A 19,597-nucleotide genomic window follows, 5' to 3' on the forward strand; every position below is an offset into this window, starting at 1 on the left:
TCAGAGCTTACAGAACAAAGTGAGAGAGTGTGGCTGGCTTTTCTGGACAGCATCGTGAGCAGATGAGTCAATCAGCAGTCTGTCGTCACGGTCATAATCAAAGGCACTGTGTTAGAGAAGAAACTGGCAGTGTCCAAAGCAGTCAGCTGCTTGTTCTCACATTTTTTCTTTCAGCAGATTAGTATGTTAGATGGAAAGGTCAACAAATTTTCCAAAAGCAAAACAAAATCCTGCCTATATTTATGTTCATGTTAATTCCAAAACAAACCATTCAGGTTTTTGTCTCTCACCACCATACTATAAAGGCTATATTCAAACAACAATGCTATATATATATATATATATATATATATATATATATATATATATATATATATATATATATATATATATACAGTCGTGGCCAAATGTTTTGAGAATTACATATAATTAGTTTTCAAAAGGTTTGCTGCTAAACTGCTTTTAGATCTTTTTTTCAGTTGTTTCTGTGATGTACTGAAATATAATTACAAGCACTTCATACGTTTCAAAGGCTTTTATCCACAATTACATGACATTTATGCAAAGAGTCAGTATTTGCAGTGTTGGCCCTTCTTTTTCAGGACCTCTGCAATTCGACTGGGCATGCTCTCAATCAACTTCTGGGCCAAATCCTGACTAATATCAACCCATTCTTTCATAATCACTTCATGGAGTTTGTCAGAATTAGTGGGTTTTTGTTTGTCCACCCGCCGCTTGAGGATTGACCACAAGTTCTCAATGGAATTAAGATCTGGGGAGTTTCCAGGCCATGGACCCAAAATTTCAACATTCTGGTCCCCGAGCCACTTAGTTATCACTTTTGCCTTATGGCACGGTGCTCCATCGTGCTGGAAAATGCATTGTTCTTCACCAAACTGTTGTTGGAGTGTTGGAAGAAGTTGCTGTTTGAGGGTGTTTTGGTACCATTCTTTATTCATGGCTGTGTTTTTGGGCAGAATTGTGAGTGAGCCCACTCCCTTGGATGAGAAGCAACCCCACACATGAATGGTGTCAGGATGCTTTACTGTTGGCATGACACAGGACTGATGGTAGCGCTCACCTTTTCTTCTCCGGACAAGCCTTTTTCCAGATGCCCCAAACAATCGGAAAGGGGCTTCATCTAAGAATATGACTTTGCCCAAGTCCTCAGCAGTCCATTCACTATACTTTCTGCAGAAGATCAATCTGTCCCTGATGTTTTTTTTGGAGAGAAGTGGCTTCTTTGCTGCCCTTTTTGACACCAGGCCATCTTCCAGAAGTCTTCGCCTCACTGTGCGTGCAAATGCGCTCACACCTGCCTGCTGCCATTCCTGAGCAAGCTCTGCACTGGTGGCACTCCGATCCCGCAGCTGAATCCTCTTTAGGAGACGATCCTGGCGCTTGCTGGACTTTCTTGGATGCCCTGAAGCCTTCTTAACATGAATTAAACCTCTTTCCTTGAAGTTCTTGATGACCCTATAAATTGTTGATTTAGGTGCAATCTTAGTAGCCACAATATCCTTGCCTGTGAAGCCATTTTTATGCAATGCAATGATGGCTGCACACGTTTCTTTGCAGGTCACCATGGTTAACAATGGAAGAACAATGATTTCAAGCATCACCCTCCTTTTAACATGTCAAGTCTGCCATTCTAACCCAATCAGCCTGACATAATGATCTCCAGCCTTGTGCTCGTCAACATTCTCACCTGAGTGAACAAGACAATTACTGAAATGATCTCAGCATGTCCTTTAATGACAGCAATGAACTGCAGTGGAAAGGTTTTTTTGGGATTAAGTTAATTTTCATGGCAAAGAAGGACTATGCAATTCATCTGATCACTCTTCATAACATTCTGGAGTATATGCAAATTGCTATTATAAAAACTTAAGCAGCAACTTTTCCAATTTCCAATATTTATGTAATTCTCAAAACTTTTGGCCACGACTGTATATATATATTTATGCATGCTTGTGTGTATGTGTGTGTGACATATAAAGCAAGCTCCGCCGCACCATGTCAAAGCGCTGGCCACAAAGGTCAAAACAATGCCATTTTTATCCTTACAATCCATCCTGGCTTAGTGTACATGCTTGACCACGTGTTTTTATTTATGCCGAACAGGCTAAAGCATGTCTGGTACACCACAGGTGTTTTAACTTATGTCAAATAAAGTAGAACAAGTGACTGAGTTGGTGCTGGGATAAGACACTGACAATGTATTTTGGGATTTGGTTACGTGCACCACTGAGGCTTGACAATCTGAACAGTCCCTTGAACAGATTGTTCCTCTATCACGCATTCACAAATCAAACACAGATAAATATGCAAAGCAGCATATGAACTACAACAGCCAGACAGGCCTAAAAGTGGAGGACTTCAATTATCTCATTAAAGTAAGTTGGCATTAAATTTAACTTTTACTTTAAACTCAATTAAATATTTCATATAAATTAAATAAATTAAATAAAACTTTCTCTTATCAACCTCATTACTTAAATTCTTTGTCATATATTCATGTTTTCCCTATCACCAGGTGAGGGAGCAATTGTGTGTCCAAAGACTGCCCATCAGGAAGTTGTTGCCAAGGAGACAGCAGCAAGAAAATTATGGCCCTTCCTTTGCAAAGCAAACCAGTTTACCTCAGTGACATAGAAGAAGCGCAACCACCGCCAGTGGTGTATGAGCGTATGTGTCAAGGTTCACAAGATAATAAAATTTACACAGTTCATGCAGCTCTCTAAATACAGTTGTGTGCACTCTGTGCAAGTGTTATCTAAAATCTGACAAGCTGAGAAATACAGTACACATTACATACTGTTATCAAGATTGCCATCCTTGGCACCACACTCCCCTAGTGACAATGAAAGAGGGCAACCATATACATGCAGCTATTGGCCAATGAGTACTCTCGTACTAACTCCTTATTGGCTAGCTCCTTCAATCACATTACACCAATGAGACTTCTTGTATCCATGAGAATGAAGCTTGTAGAGCTATTTAAATCTAACCACTGAGCCAAAAGATGCTCATATATGCATTTGACTCAACAGAGAAACAGTAGGTTTATACGTATAGTGTTGGACTGACATCTCATGTCAGTATTATTTGCAAAGTAAATTTTACTGCTGTATATGTGTAAAAAAAAATGTAAATGTTGTGAACAATGCTTCATGTATTGGATTTGCAATATGAATAGTATTGACATTGATCAGCATCAATTAAAATCTTTGACGTTTCTAGTAAATAATTTAGTCAAAGGGTGGACAGTAAAACAATGTGGACCGTTTCTCAAAATGAGAACAGAAGATCTGTGGGAAGTTACTATGCTATCAGCTTACCTGTTGTGCGTGATTACTCGCCTCAGCTGCATTTGGCGTCTCTGTGGGCTCTGAATTTTAGGATTTTTCACCGAATACCAGGCAACATACTATGAGTTTTGGGGAGGAATATAAATTAAGGCTTTATTTTATCTAGGCTAAATAAAATTAAATGTTTTTTCTTTATCGAATACGCTTTATGGATTATGATTCCTAATTAACTTGTTTTAAAAATAAGTCTTTAAAAATAATTTGGAAGAAAAGATGACAGAAAAAAAAGCAAAAAGGCAGTAAGGTTTCACACAACAAAAACCTCCCTGTGTCACATGACCATGCGCGTGGCCGTGATTGACCCTGTGGCGTGCGTGCGTCCGTCTCTCTGCTGTCACACAAGCTCGTCTTTCTGGATTAAAGATGCTCTCTTTAAAGCTGTGAAATCAAGGCCTAAATCGTTTGGAAATCAAGGTAAATGGGAATATCGTTTTTCTGTGCTGTTCACATCGTCTATTAAGAGCAACAAGTTGTCTAACGTAAAGAAGTAGACTGCAGGCAACGCTTGATACTACTATTGTCGTGGTTTATTTTTTTTATTTTTTTTATTGTCTTTCACCTGAATACAAGATCAACAGATAGAGTTGTTCATTGTAATAGTTTATTTATTTATCTATTTTTTTAGTTTCTTTGTCCTTTAACGTTATGTTTTGTTTTGCTACACCAGAGCTACTGAAGCAGCGTTGTGCGTTTCCATGGTGACGATGCGTGGACGCGCATGCTTGTCACATGGGTGCGTTTCCCAAAAGCAATAGGTATCATGTTCTGTCGTTACCTGAAGAGTTCAGTGGAACAGGCAACCGTATTTGGCTATTGATGGGAAAAGCAAACCCAGGATTATATGACATCGGTTGTGTGTGGGATACATTGTAAAAAATTAATAAAATGTAAAACAAGTCTTACAGGGCAGCAAACCACTAGCTGTAATAGGCTATGTAGACTAAAGTAATAAAGATGAGAATGTCAGAAAAATATACAGTTAAAAGTCTGCTTCATATTCCTGGAACAGCTAAATCTTTATATTTACAAGAAGCAGTTAATTTTGTTCAAAAGATACATTTTTCTCCTTCTTTAACTAGTTTTCCAGCCAATTTTGGTTATAGGATGGACAAGATTTCGGGCCCTTGATACTGGTACACACCCCTATGGATCAAACATGTCTTTAATGGAGCTTCAGGATAAAAGTGAGCATGTTTACACGAGCACTGGCCTCAGGAGACAGACGAGTGCTGAGATAGTGTCAGAAGCTCGTCGCTCTCTCAGAACACTTGCCACACAGCGACCTTTCACACCTCAGGAGAAGCATCGGCAGCTCTTTGGAGAATCATCTTCTCGTGCACATGATGGACGACCACCATCTGCATTTAGGTAAAACAACACTGAATATGAATAGATTATGTATTTATCCCTTGTTCAGAATGTATCATGCTCAGTCATTATTATTATTATTAATGTTCCTGTGGCTCCGTGGTAGAGCATTGCGTTAGCAGTGCAAAATATTGTGGCTTTGATTCCCAGGGAACAGGTTAGGTAAAAAATGTTAGCCTGGATCCACTGTAATTAGCTTTGGATAAAAGTGTCTGCTAAATGCATAAATAATTATAATATGTAGAATGGATTTTGATTATAGAGTGCAACAGAACCCGTCCACTTTTTCAGTAGCCTTGGTTCCGGAAATACTGTATTTTCCCCATTTATTTTTTTTTTAACAAACTCTTCATTTAAAAGTTATAAGCCATGATCTAATCATCAGTTAACAACTTTGTAGCTCACAGTGGGGCTGTTTTTAAATCATTGTTAAAAATCAGTTGCATTATTCAGAAAATGAATGGAATTTTTTTCTTCCTGAACCACTGTTGCTCTCTTTAAAGTGCTTAAATTGTAACATCAGCTGTTTGATAATACTTATAAAACTAGTATGCTGGTTTTAGTTGGCTTTACAAATTTCTTTTCTAGTCTACATGCCCGACATTTCGAAGCTCCTGACTCCAGGCCAGGCTCTGGAACTCGTCTCAGCCCACTTGAACGTGTAAGGAGCCTATCAAAACTTTATGTCTGACTATTCAAATGAAAACAGGAAACAGTAATTCAAGAGGTCTCTCGATCCCAGAAACCCAGGCTGTCTGTGTCCTTGGGTGAGGATGGCGGTCTTGATGAAGCAACTCTCCCCAAACCCCCAGCTGAACGAGGGAATACAAGAATAGGATCAGGAGGTTCTCGAGCCAAACTGTTTAGAGCAGCATCCATAAACAGGCTACCACCCGTGACACCAAACACAAAGAGTAAGAAAAGAACTAAAACATTGTTTTATTAACCTGTTTGTTTTCTGTTTTTCTCCTTTCAATGAAAAAAGGGTAACACCTTACAATAAGGTGCCATTTGTTAACATTAGTTAACATATTAACTAACACGAATAAGAAATGAACAGTGCATTTCAACTTTATTTATTTGTATAGCACGTTTTAACCCAATTTTGTTGCCCAAAGTGCTTCACAAAATAATAGAAAGCAAATATAAAGATAAAAACAATCAATTCTAACATAATAATAAAAATAAACCACTTTATGAACCAACCAACAGATGACAACTACCCTGTACCAGGTCACATTGGGGTTGTTCCTCTTTGAAAAGGTCTCTACGATTTATTACGTGTCATTTATTTATTACATTATCTATTAATCTTTGTTAATGTTACTTAATGAAAATACAGTTTTTAATTGTTTATTCATGTTAGTTCACAGTGCATTAACTAATGTTAACTAACACAACTTGTGATTTTAATAATGCATTAGTAAATGCTGAAATTAACATCAAGCAAGATTAATAAATTCTGTAGAAGTATTGTTCATTCTTAGTTCATGTTTACTAATGTTGTTAACTATAGAAACTTATTGTGAAGTGTTACCTCTCTTAAGATAACGTATTTCACAGTGAAGCAAAATAAATAGACACCTTTAAAAAAAAAAAGTTTACATCCCCAGGATGTACCTCTGCTGTGTATGCCCTGAGTTTGTTTGTATTGAGAAAACAAAATGTGTGTTTGTCCTGCAATAGCTTGCTAGATTAAATTTTATTCTGAATATATAATAAAATCATTCAAAAGGTTCAATGACACTGAAGGACAGTGCTAGACTGTAAAAAGTTTACATAAATGCAACTTTTCCAGGTGAGCTTCAGTTTATTCAAATTTAAAACAAATTGTCTAAGTATGTATATATGTATATATATATTTTAATATATATATATTTGTATGTGTATATATATATATTTTTAAGAATTAAAAAAAAAATCTGTTTAAAACACCCTTTTTTTCAAATATTCATTAAAGAATCCTGAAAAATGTATAATATAAAATTTCCACAAAAATATAAACTATGAAGCAGTGCAACAGTTTTCAGTATTTATTGATATTTATATTGTTGATAATATTTAGAAATCTTTTTTTTCTAAAACATTTTGAGCACCAAATCAGCGTATGAGAATGCTAAAAATACGGTTTTAATTTATTAAATTAGAAAACGGTTATTTTAAATTGTAATATTTCACAATATTACTGTTTTAAGCTTATTGTATTTTTTTTATTAAATAAATGCATCGTTGATGAGCCTAAGAAATTTCTCTTAAAAAAATAAAAAAATATGTGTTGATTAAATGTATTATTCTATGCATTTTTGTTATTGTTTTTCTAAGCTGTGTTGTTGTGTGCCTGCCTATTCAGATATGTCTCTAGAGACAAGGATTAGAGCAGACCAACCAGGTGACAGAGAAAAGCTACATTTTTCTGATGTTACAGAGCATACAAATAATTCTTCGTCTGAAACAGACCTGCACATACTTACTAAACACAGGTAGGCTTTTGAGCACAAACATCTCTTTTGCTGTCTTCTATGTGGACTTGAAGGTTTATTGCTCTTTTAATGAACTCTTACATCTGTAATTTCATTGAACACACGTTTAGAGGGTTGAAACCTCTGTAGATGGGTAGCTTTGAAGCAGCATGTTTATGACAGGGACTCACATCAGGCATCTGTCAAAAACCTCTACTGTCAACGGATCATCAAACTCCCTCAGTAAATCGATTTATGCTCTGTGCCAAAGAAGAGTGGTAAAACATTTTTATGTTTGTTGACTGTTTGTTGACCACCTATTCAGAGACTGAAGATGTTTATTTTTAATCATTCTGAGGATCAGTAGATCCCAGTGTCCTTCTGTTACCAAAGTTATCAGAGATAAACGGTATTCTCTTTTGTGTACATCCATTTTTGAAATGCAGCAGAACTGCGTAAACCATCAGTAAGACCACACTAAAAGATTTGTTTGTTCAAATCCAAGCGCGCTCATTAATACGTTGCCCAGAATGCCCACTTATGAAAATCGCAGTGCTTCCAATTTGGATGCGTTTACTGACACTCTGGAATTTAATAGTAATTTAAAATCAGGCAGCAAGCTCTCTCTCTCTCCCTCTATATCTCTACCTTATACTTGTTATAGTAGCTAATGGAGTGATATTGGATTATGCAGGCCGTTTGTGGCTGGCTGGCTGACTGGTCTGTTGACCACCAGTACAGTCTCATTTGAGATTCACGCGATGAGATCACGTCTCTGCCGAGGCATCCCATCAACAATGAGGCTTTATCAAGACAATACAAAGCCCAAACATGATCAATGCCACAAATATGCTCAATCATACCATCATTTCTTTTCAGTCCTTATAAAATACCCATGTGACGTAAGATAAAAATGAATGATGACATTATACTGTACTATAAAAATTGAGGATTGTAAGCAGTACAAGTGTATTTGAGACATAATATGTCAGTTTAACCTGCTATTAATGACAGTAAAGACTTAAATCGTGTTAACGTATATCGTGATATTTGAGATAAAATTCACCACGACTAGCTCTGAGACCAGCACATGAACCTGTAGTATCCCTCATATGCACGCATATTTGAAAGAACATTTACACAAGCACATTTTGAAAGTTATCTATTTTCCACCGGTACCTGGTTTTGAAACCACTGACAGTTAAAGAAAAAGATATAAAGAAAAAATTGGGCAGTGAAAGGCAGAATATGGATAGATCAGAATATCACAACAGTGACCTCTTGTGTCTGCAAGGAAAATTCTATGATAATACTGCCATTTATAAATTAATAAATATATAAAATGTTATACTTCTTCTGAACATGTGTTTATGTTGGTGCATATTAAGCATTTTTATCTTTAGACTTTGAAAAAGAAAATATAGGTTAAATATAAATGTTTTAATAATCCATCTAGGTTTTTGTAATTCATTTTACCAGTGATGTCATTTATGCTCTCAATCTGCTCTGTATAAACATTTATTTGTGTTTGTGATTAACAGGATACTGCAAACTGATGTATCCAGTGCAAGAGGATCAAAACCAGGTATATTGCTATATCTGTAATTTTCTGCACTTGAAACCACTAACCAGCACGTGCTGAACAAGGCAAAGGTCTCACAATCTTGCTTGTAGCCGCAAACATCTGATCGGATTGGAAACCTAAACCACTTTTGCTGCAGCAGTTTCTCAAGGTTCTTTGTCCAGATGCCAGTTGATAGCTGTTTGATCTGTTGTTTTCGCAACCCACTGCTTCCTGCAGCTCGTCCACAATGCAAATGCTCACAGAGACATTTGAACAGAACAGACACTAATGAAAAAGCGTGTGGGTGTGAAGCGCTGACCTTTTCATGCAATGATGAACATCCTGTATTCATGTGCTTTAAGAACTGCTCGAGTGAACTTTCTGAGTTTCCCTACCGGGATCAATCAAGTACATCTGTCTGTCTGTTTATATATTTGTCTGTCTGACACCCACTCCATGTCATTCTGCTGTAGAAGTCAAGCTAGGGCATGGAGACACAGGAGATGACAACATGGATGAATCTGTGTTCTGGAACACTAAACTTCTTCCTGTCCTTCAAGAATTTGAGTCTTTTGCACCAGGTGATGATTAAATTGCTCTTATGAGTATGCTTAATATGCACCAGTAATAATCTGATGACCTTGAAGAGTAAAGGGTCACGTTGTGTTTTGCTGAACATCATCAAACCAACAATATGTTTGCACAGAATTGGTCAATGAACATATTAAAAATAATGATTTTGCTTTTTGATTTAACGTTAATGCTTTGTTCAGGGTCAAAAACCCTGATTTCAACCCTGAGCTCCAAAAACATTTTTAATAGTTTATTTCAAGTTGATACCTGATGACTTTCGTCATCTTTTGTAAACTTCATTTTAACATAACCCTCCATGAAAATGTTTACTTTACTTCTGTTCGTGCTCTTAGAAATATGAATATAATGCAATGTTGCTAAGATTTTCATCACCAAAACATGAGGGTTTTATTTTCCATTCACCCTGTTACAGTTTCTTCATGGTCTAAAAACATCTTTAGAAAGATAGCCCCAGTTGTGGGGTTATTGTATTGTGCTTATGCAAGTGCATACTAAAGAGCTGCACTTTAGCACTTGAATGTGTCCCAGAGTGAAAGCAAATCTGCAGGGAGAAAGAAAAACACACTATCTGAATGCAGAGGAATAAAAACAAAGCTTATGTTGAGCTTGGCACAGTATAGAGCTTTGAAAGTCAAAGCATGTTTGGGAAAAGAACTGTGAAATGCCATCTAATAGCAGTAAATATTTAAGCACTTTGAAAATTCAATCGAAATTCATTTAAAAGATAAATATCAAATATTTATTGTGCCAAGAGCCTCTCGGTTCATGCATGAAATACCATTCATATTCTCCATGGCATCCTCAGAGGGTGCCGTTGGGGAGAATGCCAACCATCTTGGAAACAGATTTGAGAAATAACATTTGTTTTAGCAAAAATAGCTTTGGAATATGCAGCCTGTGACTTATCCCCTAAAGGCAAGTTAGATCCAGCAAGAATAGGGCATTGCCAGTCCACAAAATGGTTCAAATGCATGAAGAGATGGATAATTATTCTGCGAGTAACAGCTAGTCTAAGATGCAAAGATGAAAAAATATTACTTATCAATTTTAATTGAGCCCAGGGGATTTTTAGAGATATTGATACTCTATTGAAGTCTAATCTAACTTTAAACTTTGTGACATACCATGTTGTTGAGCTTAGAGCCAGTATATTTGGAAAGACAGTAAAGAGCTATTATATACAGTACGCACTTATGATGCATACCATACAGGGGGGAATTTGCCCTGAAGGGCCATGTTAACTCTGTCAGTGGGTGTTGATATGTGGGCTGAAATGTCAGTAAGCCAATTCTGTGTACACATCAGTTCAGCTGAATGAAAGAGGCTGTGTACCCCACAGACTACTCTTCTTTCACTGTCCTTCACAGGGACAGTTGAAGGATGACAATGCTGCAATTAATACTGTGTGAGACGTTTGGTTTGAAATGCGACCTTGATACTGTTACCTTTTTTGTGCACTTGAACATACAGTATACTGATCAGGTTTTGTCTTTTTCAAAAACAACCCTTTTAGGTGATGCCGTGTCAGATGAGATTGTGGGACAGCTGTGTAATGCATGCAATGGTCTCCATGATGCACTGGCAGAGAGAGGCATGCTGGGAAGGCAGTTTAAAAAGAGGTCCGCCATCCTTAGAACACTCTTCAGGCTTATAGATGTGGGATCGGATCGACTTAACCTAACATTAGCCAAACTTATTCTGGCAGTGAGTATATAGACACACACACTATATGTCTTTTATTAGGTTAAAAATCTGGATACTTATTCTAATTGAGTCAATAAAATTCACCTATAAAAAAAAGGAAAGTCAGGTAACCTTTAACAATACTTCCCGCACATTACAAAAAAATATATATATAATTTTTTTTTAAACTGGAAATTATTGTTTTAACTACTTATTTTTGAACATTAAAAAAAAACATTTTAAGATTTTAAACAGAAGAGGTGTGGAAAAGCACTTCTGAGTGCTTTACTGGCATAAAGTACATCAAAAAGTTATTTTTTAGAGTCTGTGCAGCTGCATTTAACAATGAAATGTCAAACTTCACCGCAAACATAATTGCACATTTAATAATATCAATTTTGTTTGCACATTCCACAACACTTGCTCATACTGATATTTTGCAAGCATGTTCATGACCCTAAATAAGAAAAAAGCACAAAATTTCAAGAAAAACATTATAGTATTTTTGAAAACCCAAAATTTAAATGGGCCAACTACATGATCATTTACAGGGTCTCATATTAAACAGCCTCGACTTTGTAAGATAAGAGGAGATTACTAGTATATGTAAAGTTTGAATTCCAGCAGTAGCCTTATTGCTTTTGTCTGTATTACAAGCTCAATGTGAGTGGAAACAACTTGCTGAACATCTGCAAACTCGTCTTCAAAATCAGCCGGAATGCTAGCAACGACGCCCTGTTCCTCAATGGCTGCATCCTAGGTTAGACCTGATTATTGCATAACTCGCCCAGTTACTAAACTAAAATCAGTTAATATCTTCAACATCAGCCCATTGTGTGTATGTGTGTCCACACACAGACTCCCTTCTGTCTCTGCTCCATTGTGAGGATGTGTGGAGTAAAAGTGAAGCCGTGCTGTACGGTGTCGGCTCACTGAAGCTCCTCTCAGGGAACAGCGCCCTCTCCAGGCTGCTGCTTTCTAAAGGCTTCATCGTTATACTGTTGCAGCTGTCAAAGAGACTGATGCATGGTCCATCTTCAACTTCAACTAACATAACTTCTCACGGGTCAGAGGGCAAAGGTCAGCGTATCATCGCAGGACACATACTGGTACAGGTGGGTAATCATTGATGGTTGCTTAGATTAGACAGGAGTCAAGGTCAAAGTTGCTTTATTGTTAGCTGTAACCCTGTTTTCAGTATGGCATTCATGTTCACAAACACGCATATAGCCAGATACCATAAAGCAAAGGAAATCACAGACAAACCTTTACAAATTGTTTATGACCTATTTGGCTTGCTTGCCTCAGATAACGTTAAATAACGATTTTGGTTACCATTGACTTCCATTCTATGGAACAAGAAACACTTCTAAAATGTCTTATTTTATGTTGCACAGATGAAAGAAAGTCATTCAGGTTTGCAACAAAATAAAGGTGGATAAATTGTGACAGAATCTTTGGTTGAACTATCCCTTTAAATCGCAGAAAGGAATTCTCTGTTATGTATTAGCATCTTTTTTCTTTGTTGTCTCAAAACAAAAGATCCCATCGTGCATATCCACAGTGACCGAGGTTATGTGCTTCCCCTATGTGCTGGAACAGTCCTTTGTGCAACACACACACGCCACCCTAGATAAACAAATAGGTTTGCATTGGAAACACTGTAAATCTGTGTCTTGAAGTCTTTAAAACCGGAGGAATTCAACATGCTTGAACCCCACCCGGACGTTTCTCAGAACTCTGCTCTGGGAACGAAATGGAACAAAATATGAGCGCTTCATAAGGGTGGGGTTGCATGGGGTCGAATAAAAGGGCAATTTTTAATGTGCTTTTCCTCTGCTTTTGTTTTTGCTTTTGTCTGGGAGGATGCCCTTTTTCCACTTCTCTGTGTCCATATTTGACTTCATTTTCCACCAGCACAAAGTACATCTCACAGGAATGATTTAACTCTGCCCAAACGAACTTCCTTAACTCAGCACGCATGGTTTGATGTTTAGCGCCAATTGCTGTACCACTCATTAGTCTGTTGGCAGACGGAAATGAGGATTTTTATAAAAGTACGACCCGATGGGCCAAGCAGCTCTAGCAGGCACCCTCCATGTACCCTAATCGGTGTCCTGTGCTCTTGATGGAGAGATTTATGAGGCCACTTTAAAGACCTTCTGTTATTTCTTCTTGATTATAAGTGCTTCCTTTTTCATATGCATCTCTACCCATTAGGCAGTAATGCACACATGCACACCTGCAGCACAGTCCCTCATCTATGCTCAGTCACCAAACACACATACTCATACATTTCTTGTGTGTGTGTTTTTCTCAAACACACAGTTGCTCACAGTCTTGACCTCATGACCCTATCTAGGTCACAGCAGCTTTGAGAAATATAGCTGACCAGTCAGAGTCTCGGCCTTCCTTCCTGTCCAACAAGGCATTCTCTACTCTTTGCTTAATTCTGGAGAACCACCGCAAAGACCTTGACATCTGCATTAATGTGGCCCGAATATTCAGGTGAGTCTGTCTGTCAGTTGTCATTATGACTTGTGTGCATTCAAATGAAGTTAGTTTTTAGAATAGTGACTCTAAACCTTCTTAACTCTAAGACCAATGAGTGTTTTCTAGTGGATTTTTTAAATGCTTTTTACCTGATATATGAATTTTATAGAGCTTGACATAGCTATAAAAATGTATATTCATTCTAAAAATGCTTAAAGAGTTATAAGATTTATTAATTTACATTACTTTTCCAGGCCTAGAAAGCACATTTGGTTAAGAGTACCTTATATAAATTTTTCTGTGGAAATAGTAAAATTACATTTTATTTTTGATAAAAATAAATAAATGCTAGATAAATGTGTAAATATGTATAAATATACATTTTGTTTTTAAATACAATACAAAGAATTCAAATATCTTTACTTTTGTTACATTAAAGTATTCCATTTATAAAGTATCCTAAATGAAACACTGTATGTGTACTGTATGTCTCATCACATCATTTGTATTGTTTTGTTTGTAATGTTTTATTACAAATTATTTGAAGTCATCTGGAGTTCCCCTTAGCAGTTTTCTTAGGCCTGAATGAGACCCACTGGTTAAAAGTTTTAAAAGCATGCTGTAAAATACATTTTAAATATCCGCCAGCTGAGGTAAGTTCTAATTTTAGTTTGAGGAATTGAGCTTTTCGATTAATGTTGATAAAGTTGTGCCATGTGATATGTGTGAACATGTTTGTGTGTTCATCCTTTAGCAAGCTGTCCACCTACACTGAATGCTGTCATGCACTAGCTGAGTCGCCACGTTGCTGTAGCGTATTTTTGGACCTGCTAAGCAAACACAGCGGGAAACAGGTGAATTTGGCCCGATTATCTATACACTGTCCACACATGAAACAAGCATACACGCACATGTAGGAATGTACTGTAGGCTGCATGTTCCGCTTTCTGCTCTTAAGTGAAACTTGAGCAGTGGCCTATGAAGGTGTGTGTGTTTTTCTGTTCATTTTATTTCGGTACAGACAGTTCAGATGTTCTTCTCTCTCTTTCCTTCTGGCTCTAAGAGTAATGAGATCATGTGCTCCCAAACTCATAAAGAATAAACACCGTTCACTGTGTACTAGGTATCATAAACAGTCCCACATACACGCTGTGCCTCACATAGGGACATACTGTCTTCTAGACTACTGGCAGAGGTCTCTCTGCACCAGAGTCTGCACCCCACTTTTTCATACATTCTAAAAGAAAACAAAGGAGTTGTTGAAAATCTGTTTAAACCATATGACAAAGTAAAGTTCACCAAAGGCTGCTGGATTCACAGAAGTTTCAAGTGATTCTCGCATGGGTTTAGTGGACCATCAAATTGCTAAACATCAGGCCTGTAAATCTTAAATCCTGATTTTAACATTAAATTTCTTTTAGTTAAATAATAGGTCTGTGTGTAATTATTGGTATTTGTTTGTGTGCAGTATATTTAATGTATGCAACTTGTGCTTTAAGAAAAAAAAAACAGTTTACACATTTCTCAAACTTCTTCAGAACACACAATGAGAATTCAATAAATGATAACATTTTATGGTACATATATTAGATATGTATGCTGCTGATCTGCAGTCCTAGTGTTTGTGTAGTTATTTAAATAGAAGTATAAAGTGCATATATACAGTACGCTATGGAGTGTTACGTTTTTGAAAAATAAAGTACTTATATACATAAGTATACAAATATAATCTATATAATATAAATATAAAATAAGTATAAAAATAGTATTATATATCTGGTCAAACAACTATCACTAAAAGACAGCTGTGGATCTTTCAGTATTACGGATTAAGCGTATGTAAACTTTAATGGGGTCATTTTTATAAATTCAACTATTATTTTCTCTTGTGGACCCTGTGAAATATTGTATTGAGGTCAGTACTAAATAAACAATACTATTCATTTTGTATGATTCCTCTTATTTTGGTAAAATAACATTTTGCAGTGTAAACTTTGGACTTGTGTGTGTGTGTATATATAATATTCCACCATGCAAAGAATCAAAATTTCTGTAAAGTGGGATAGAGAAATGTAAACATTTAACCATTAATGCTAAATAATACAAATTGAATAAATGCGTTAATGTATGTATATGAATATGAAATGTTATATTGCATGTGTTGTCTTAGACCTACTAGTAAACACACTTGCCCTGTGTCTTTTTTTATGTGCAGGATCTAGTAGTGCGTCTCCTGTTCACACTAGGAAATCTGACAGCCAAGAGCACTGAAGCCAGAGAGAGAGTCTATGAGGAGGAAGGCGGGATAGATGTCCTCTTAGATCTTTTTCAGGTCTACCAGGAAACCCCATCGCCCCCTAAGCAATGCCGTGCCCCTGAGAGAGAGGACGTCCTGGTCAAACTGATCAGACTGCTGGCCAACCTGGCCATCCATCCCACCGTGGGCACGGCACTGGCTGCCAACACACTGTGTGTACAGCTTCTGCTGGAAGTGCTGGGTACAAAACATAACCATGAAATAAACACGCACTCCTCTAAGTGGTTAATTAGTTTATATTTCATTCAATTCAACAACAAAAAAATCACTGATAACGTACTTCAGAGATACTCAGAGATCGTGAATTCACTCATGCATTTCAATGTGGTTTCCACTCTCAAAGCTCTGGGTACGTGACAGATGCTTAGCAGAGGCGATGTGACTTTAAACACACAGCAACACAGATGTTTCAGTCTAAGTTTACTTCCTTGAACTGTGAATGTGCAAGTTGGTTGCTCTGCACAGTGCAGTCACATGCTGTTCTCTCTACATCAGTTACTGGCATAGGCCGTCAAGTTACTGCATCCTCTCCAATGACGAGAAGAGCCAGACTGTAAACTGCATGTTTTTATTATGCATAGCCCTATTTTTGTGCAGCTTGGTGTTCTCAGAGATGTTGCACTGTGGTTTGATGGTGATGGATGGAAGCTCGGTTTTGGTTCTGCATGTGAGCGTTTCAGAAGCAGGCATGTTATTGTGAAGAGGTGGTTATGCATTTCCTTTTTGAAATAGAGAAAGAGATTTGTGCCCTGTGGAAATATACATTCTGTGTCATTTTTGGAATTCGAGAAACAATATTAAAACTTTCTGCTCGATTCCTGCAGTTAGAAATGACAGTTAGAGGATGCTCTAGCTTTTAGAACTGTAATGTGGACAGTTAGAAAGGAAATGGGTGGGAGATTTATTGTTTCTCGCTTATGTCTGGTACATTAAAATGACATCCTGTTATGATGAAAATAAAAATCGAGAAGGAAAAAGAAACTGAGAAATCAAGGGTAACAATGACTGAGCATTCACCACAACAAAAGGTGTTTCGAAACGAACACACACTTTGCAGCTTGAAACACAAACACTGACAGAGCAAACCGCACTTCGAACGGGAAATACAGGATCTTAATACAGTCACAAGCGCTGGCAGATTCTGACTACCTAAATTTTGGATTTATCGTAAAGTACTGACACACAAATGGTTTACGAAACTTAAGGAGGAAGTGACACCTGATTCGCGCTCTGTGAGATCTGATCTTCAGTACCAAGAATTGATCTTGGAGCTGCTGTACTATAACTTGTCTAGACAGGTGAATGTGAAATCAAGTATTCGGCACAGTAGTTTGCTCTGTAATGGGGTGTAAATAAAAATACTTATTGTAGTTACTGTCTGTTTTCGCTCCGACAACTAAAGTTAAAGCCACAACAGATTCTCTGCAACAATTGATTTTTTGAACAAATTTGGTTGAATGATTCAGTGACTATTTCGGAAGGTTCTAGTTTAGTTTCTGATTGAACAAATAAATATTTTATTTGATATTTCAATGACTCACTCATAAAGATGGTCATTTGTCGGCAACCTATATCTTTCAGAATAGGTACAAAAACAGACAAATAAACCCTTACAAAAACTAACCATTGTTTTACTGCAAATAAAACCAAAACCCCCATCACAACATTATAATTAACAGTAGAAAAAGCAATATTCATGTGGAGATCAGTCTAATTTGTAGTATCACTGAGATACAATTATATGTTTTATTAACATTTAAGTAATGTTTTAATTTTATATTGTGCACTTCATTTTCATTTCCCTAAAGGTCTTGGTGTTTATCCTGTCAATTTTTTTTTATTTCAGTTTTAGTTATTTTTTTAGTTGTTTTAGTTCAAGTTAAAACAAATGAAAACATTGTCTTGTCAACTAGCTTTATTTGGTTTACTGGCATTTCTTTTTTTTAGATAACTATAATAACCATTTGCTAGATGTAACAATGTTATGAAATTCTTAGTGCTTTCGATTATTACAGTCGCTCTAAATCAGTGTTAGAATGTAGTCCAGATCAAGGAAATAAACATGTACAGTGAATGAGGCTACTCGTATTTATAATGCATCCCGATTCTATTATTAATGCCGTTCTGTGAGTAAGTTTTCTGTCTTTGTCCTTGTCTCTCAGAGTGCAGGTGTGTGCAGGAAAGTGAAGAGTTGGTGATTAATGCCGTGGCCACCATCAACAACCTGTCTTTCTACCAAGGCGAGAGCTCAGTGGTCCGTTCCCAGCACACGCACATCTCACAGTGTAAGACAAGTGTGTGTGTGTGAACAGCCTGCATGTTGCATCTGTCTTAGTCTTTCAGTAATGTCCTCCTCCTGCCTGTCCTTCTGTCATTGCAGTGCTACTAAAGCTCTTGCTGAGCTCCAGTATGGATGCTGTTTTGGAGGCCACACGTGTGTTCGGAAATCTGTCGCAGATCAAAGACGTGAGACACTTCATCATGCAGCACAAAGGTGTGAGACTCTCTCTGCCACTTTTTCCGTCTCCAAGCCCCCAGTGGCTGACGTTTGTGTTGGTCTTCTATGTCTCAGTGGAGCAGTATGTGGTAACCCTTCTGGACTCCAAGACCCCTGATGTGTGTTTCTCTGCATGTGGAGTTCTCATCAACCTATCTGCAGATCCGGAAAACAGGGCCATGCTGAGGGCCACGGGAAGCACTCAAAAGTAACTCGCCTCTCTTTAATGTGCATTCAACTTTTAAGTCTACTGTAATATGTATAAGTACTATGCATTCTCTCTCTCCATACTGCAGGCTTATCGACTGTCTGCGTGACTTGGGGCCTCAGGACTGGCATTTGGCTGCTGTGGTGTGTCAGACTCTGTGGAACTGCTCTTTAGATGGAGAGCTGCAACACACTCAAGAGCTGTTGGAGATCTTGCGGCTTTACAGCGGTACAGCTATGTGACACTGTCACACAGCATGCACAAATATGTCATGAAGAAATCACTTGTTTATTTTAATGGTTACAATTTTGGTATGAACTTAAATGTATACATTTTGTCCTGTGTTTTGGACAGACGGGGGAGCTTTGCAGTGGCCTTCTGATGATGGAGTCAGACAGGTTCAGGAAGCATGCTGGGAGCTGCTCTTTTTGCCTGTAGCTGAGAGGCTTAAAGAGCGTTTTTATATTGAAGACATCATTCCGTAAGCTCCACTGACACACTCCTCCTCTCCAGATGTCACAAGCTTGTCTGTGTGTATATATGCATGTACACCTGAAAGCTGAGGAATGAGCCGGTGTGTATATTGCACTTTAATCCAATGTCTCTTTTGATACTGTGAACATAGGTAATTTGTCAATTATGACCAACACATTTTTTAAATAAAATAGTTGAAATGTTTATTACACAGCCTTATGCTGCTGTATAGGAGAAAGCATGAATTGTGTCGGACAAGGCAAGCGTATGTTCATAAACACCAAACTTATGTACATGCAAAAATCACTCGAGGGCATATTCATGATCTCAAAGACTTTATTAAATAGACACTTCCAGAAAAGTCTGTAAGGAGCACAGAATAGAAGCATTGTCATACTTAATACAATCACATTAAACTGATATAATATTCCCTCCTTTTAACAGGTTACATTTCACAGCTACAGTCATTAATATGAAGTTTACAAAGCTGCCCTAGAGGTCATTGACAAACATGCTTGAAACCAATGACCAAAATTGGATTTTTGTGAAGTTCATTCAAATCACTCGTT

At 37.3% G+C, this 19,597-nt stretch overlaps 1 protein-coding gene across 3 annotated transcripts; it reads left to right on the forward strand.

Moving 5' to 3' along the window:
* Positions 1–3,667: 3,667 nt before the first annotated feature.
* armc2 (armadillo repeat containing 2) lies at positions 3,668–19,594 on the forward strand. 3 transcript variants are annotated; one of them, XM_059512602.1, is made up of 18 exons: positions 3,668–3,785; positions 4,451–4,739; positions 5,328–5,400; positions 5,482–5,653; positions 7,090–7,219; positions 8,740–8,783; positions 9,236–9,343; positions 10,870–11,060; positions 11,697–11,799; positions 11,868–12,154; positions 13,402–13,547; positions 14,287–14,386; positions 15,748–16,030; positions 18,012–18,134; positions 18,230–18,343; positions 18,422–18,554; positions 18,643–18,782; positions 18,909–19,594. In XM_059512602.1, exons 2-18 carry the CDS (start codon positions 4,528–4,530, stop codon positions 19,037–19,039), a joined length of 2,490 nt encoding a protein of 829 aa, XP_059368585.1. In that variant the 5' UTR covers positions 3,668–3,785; positions 4,451–4,527; the 3' UTR covers positions 19,040–19,594. The 3 variants fall into 3 exon arrangements, with proteins under 3 accessions (XP_059368585.1, XP_059368584.1, XP_059368586.1); XM_059512601.1 differs by having other exon boundaries at positions 3,669–3,800; positions 4,475–4,739; XM_059512603.1 differs by having other exon boundaries at positions 3,669–3,800; positions 4,475–4,739; positions 11,898–12,154.
* The last annotated feature ends 3 nt before the right edge of the window (positions 19,595–19,597 follow it).

This window comes from Carassius carassius, chromosome 27, assembly GCF_963082965.1.
Source record: "Carassius carassius chromosome 27, fCarCar2.1, whole genome shotgun sequence".
NCBI classification, from domain to species: domain Eukaryota; kingdom Metazoa; phylum Chordata; class Actinopteri; order Cypriniformes; family Cyprinidae; genus Carassius; species Carassius carassius.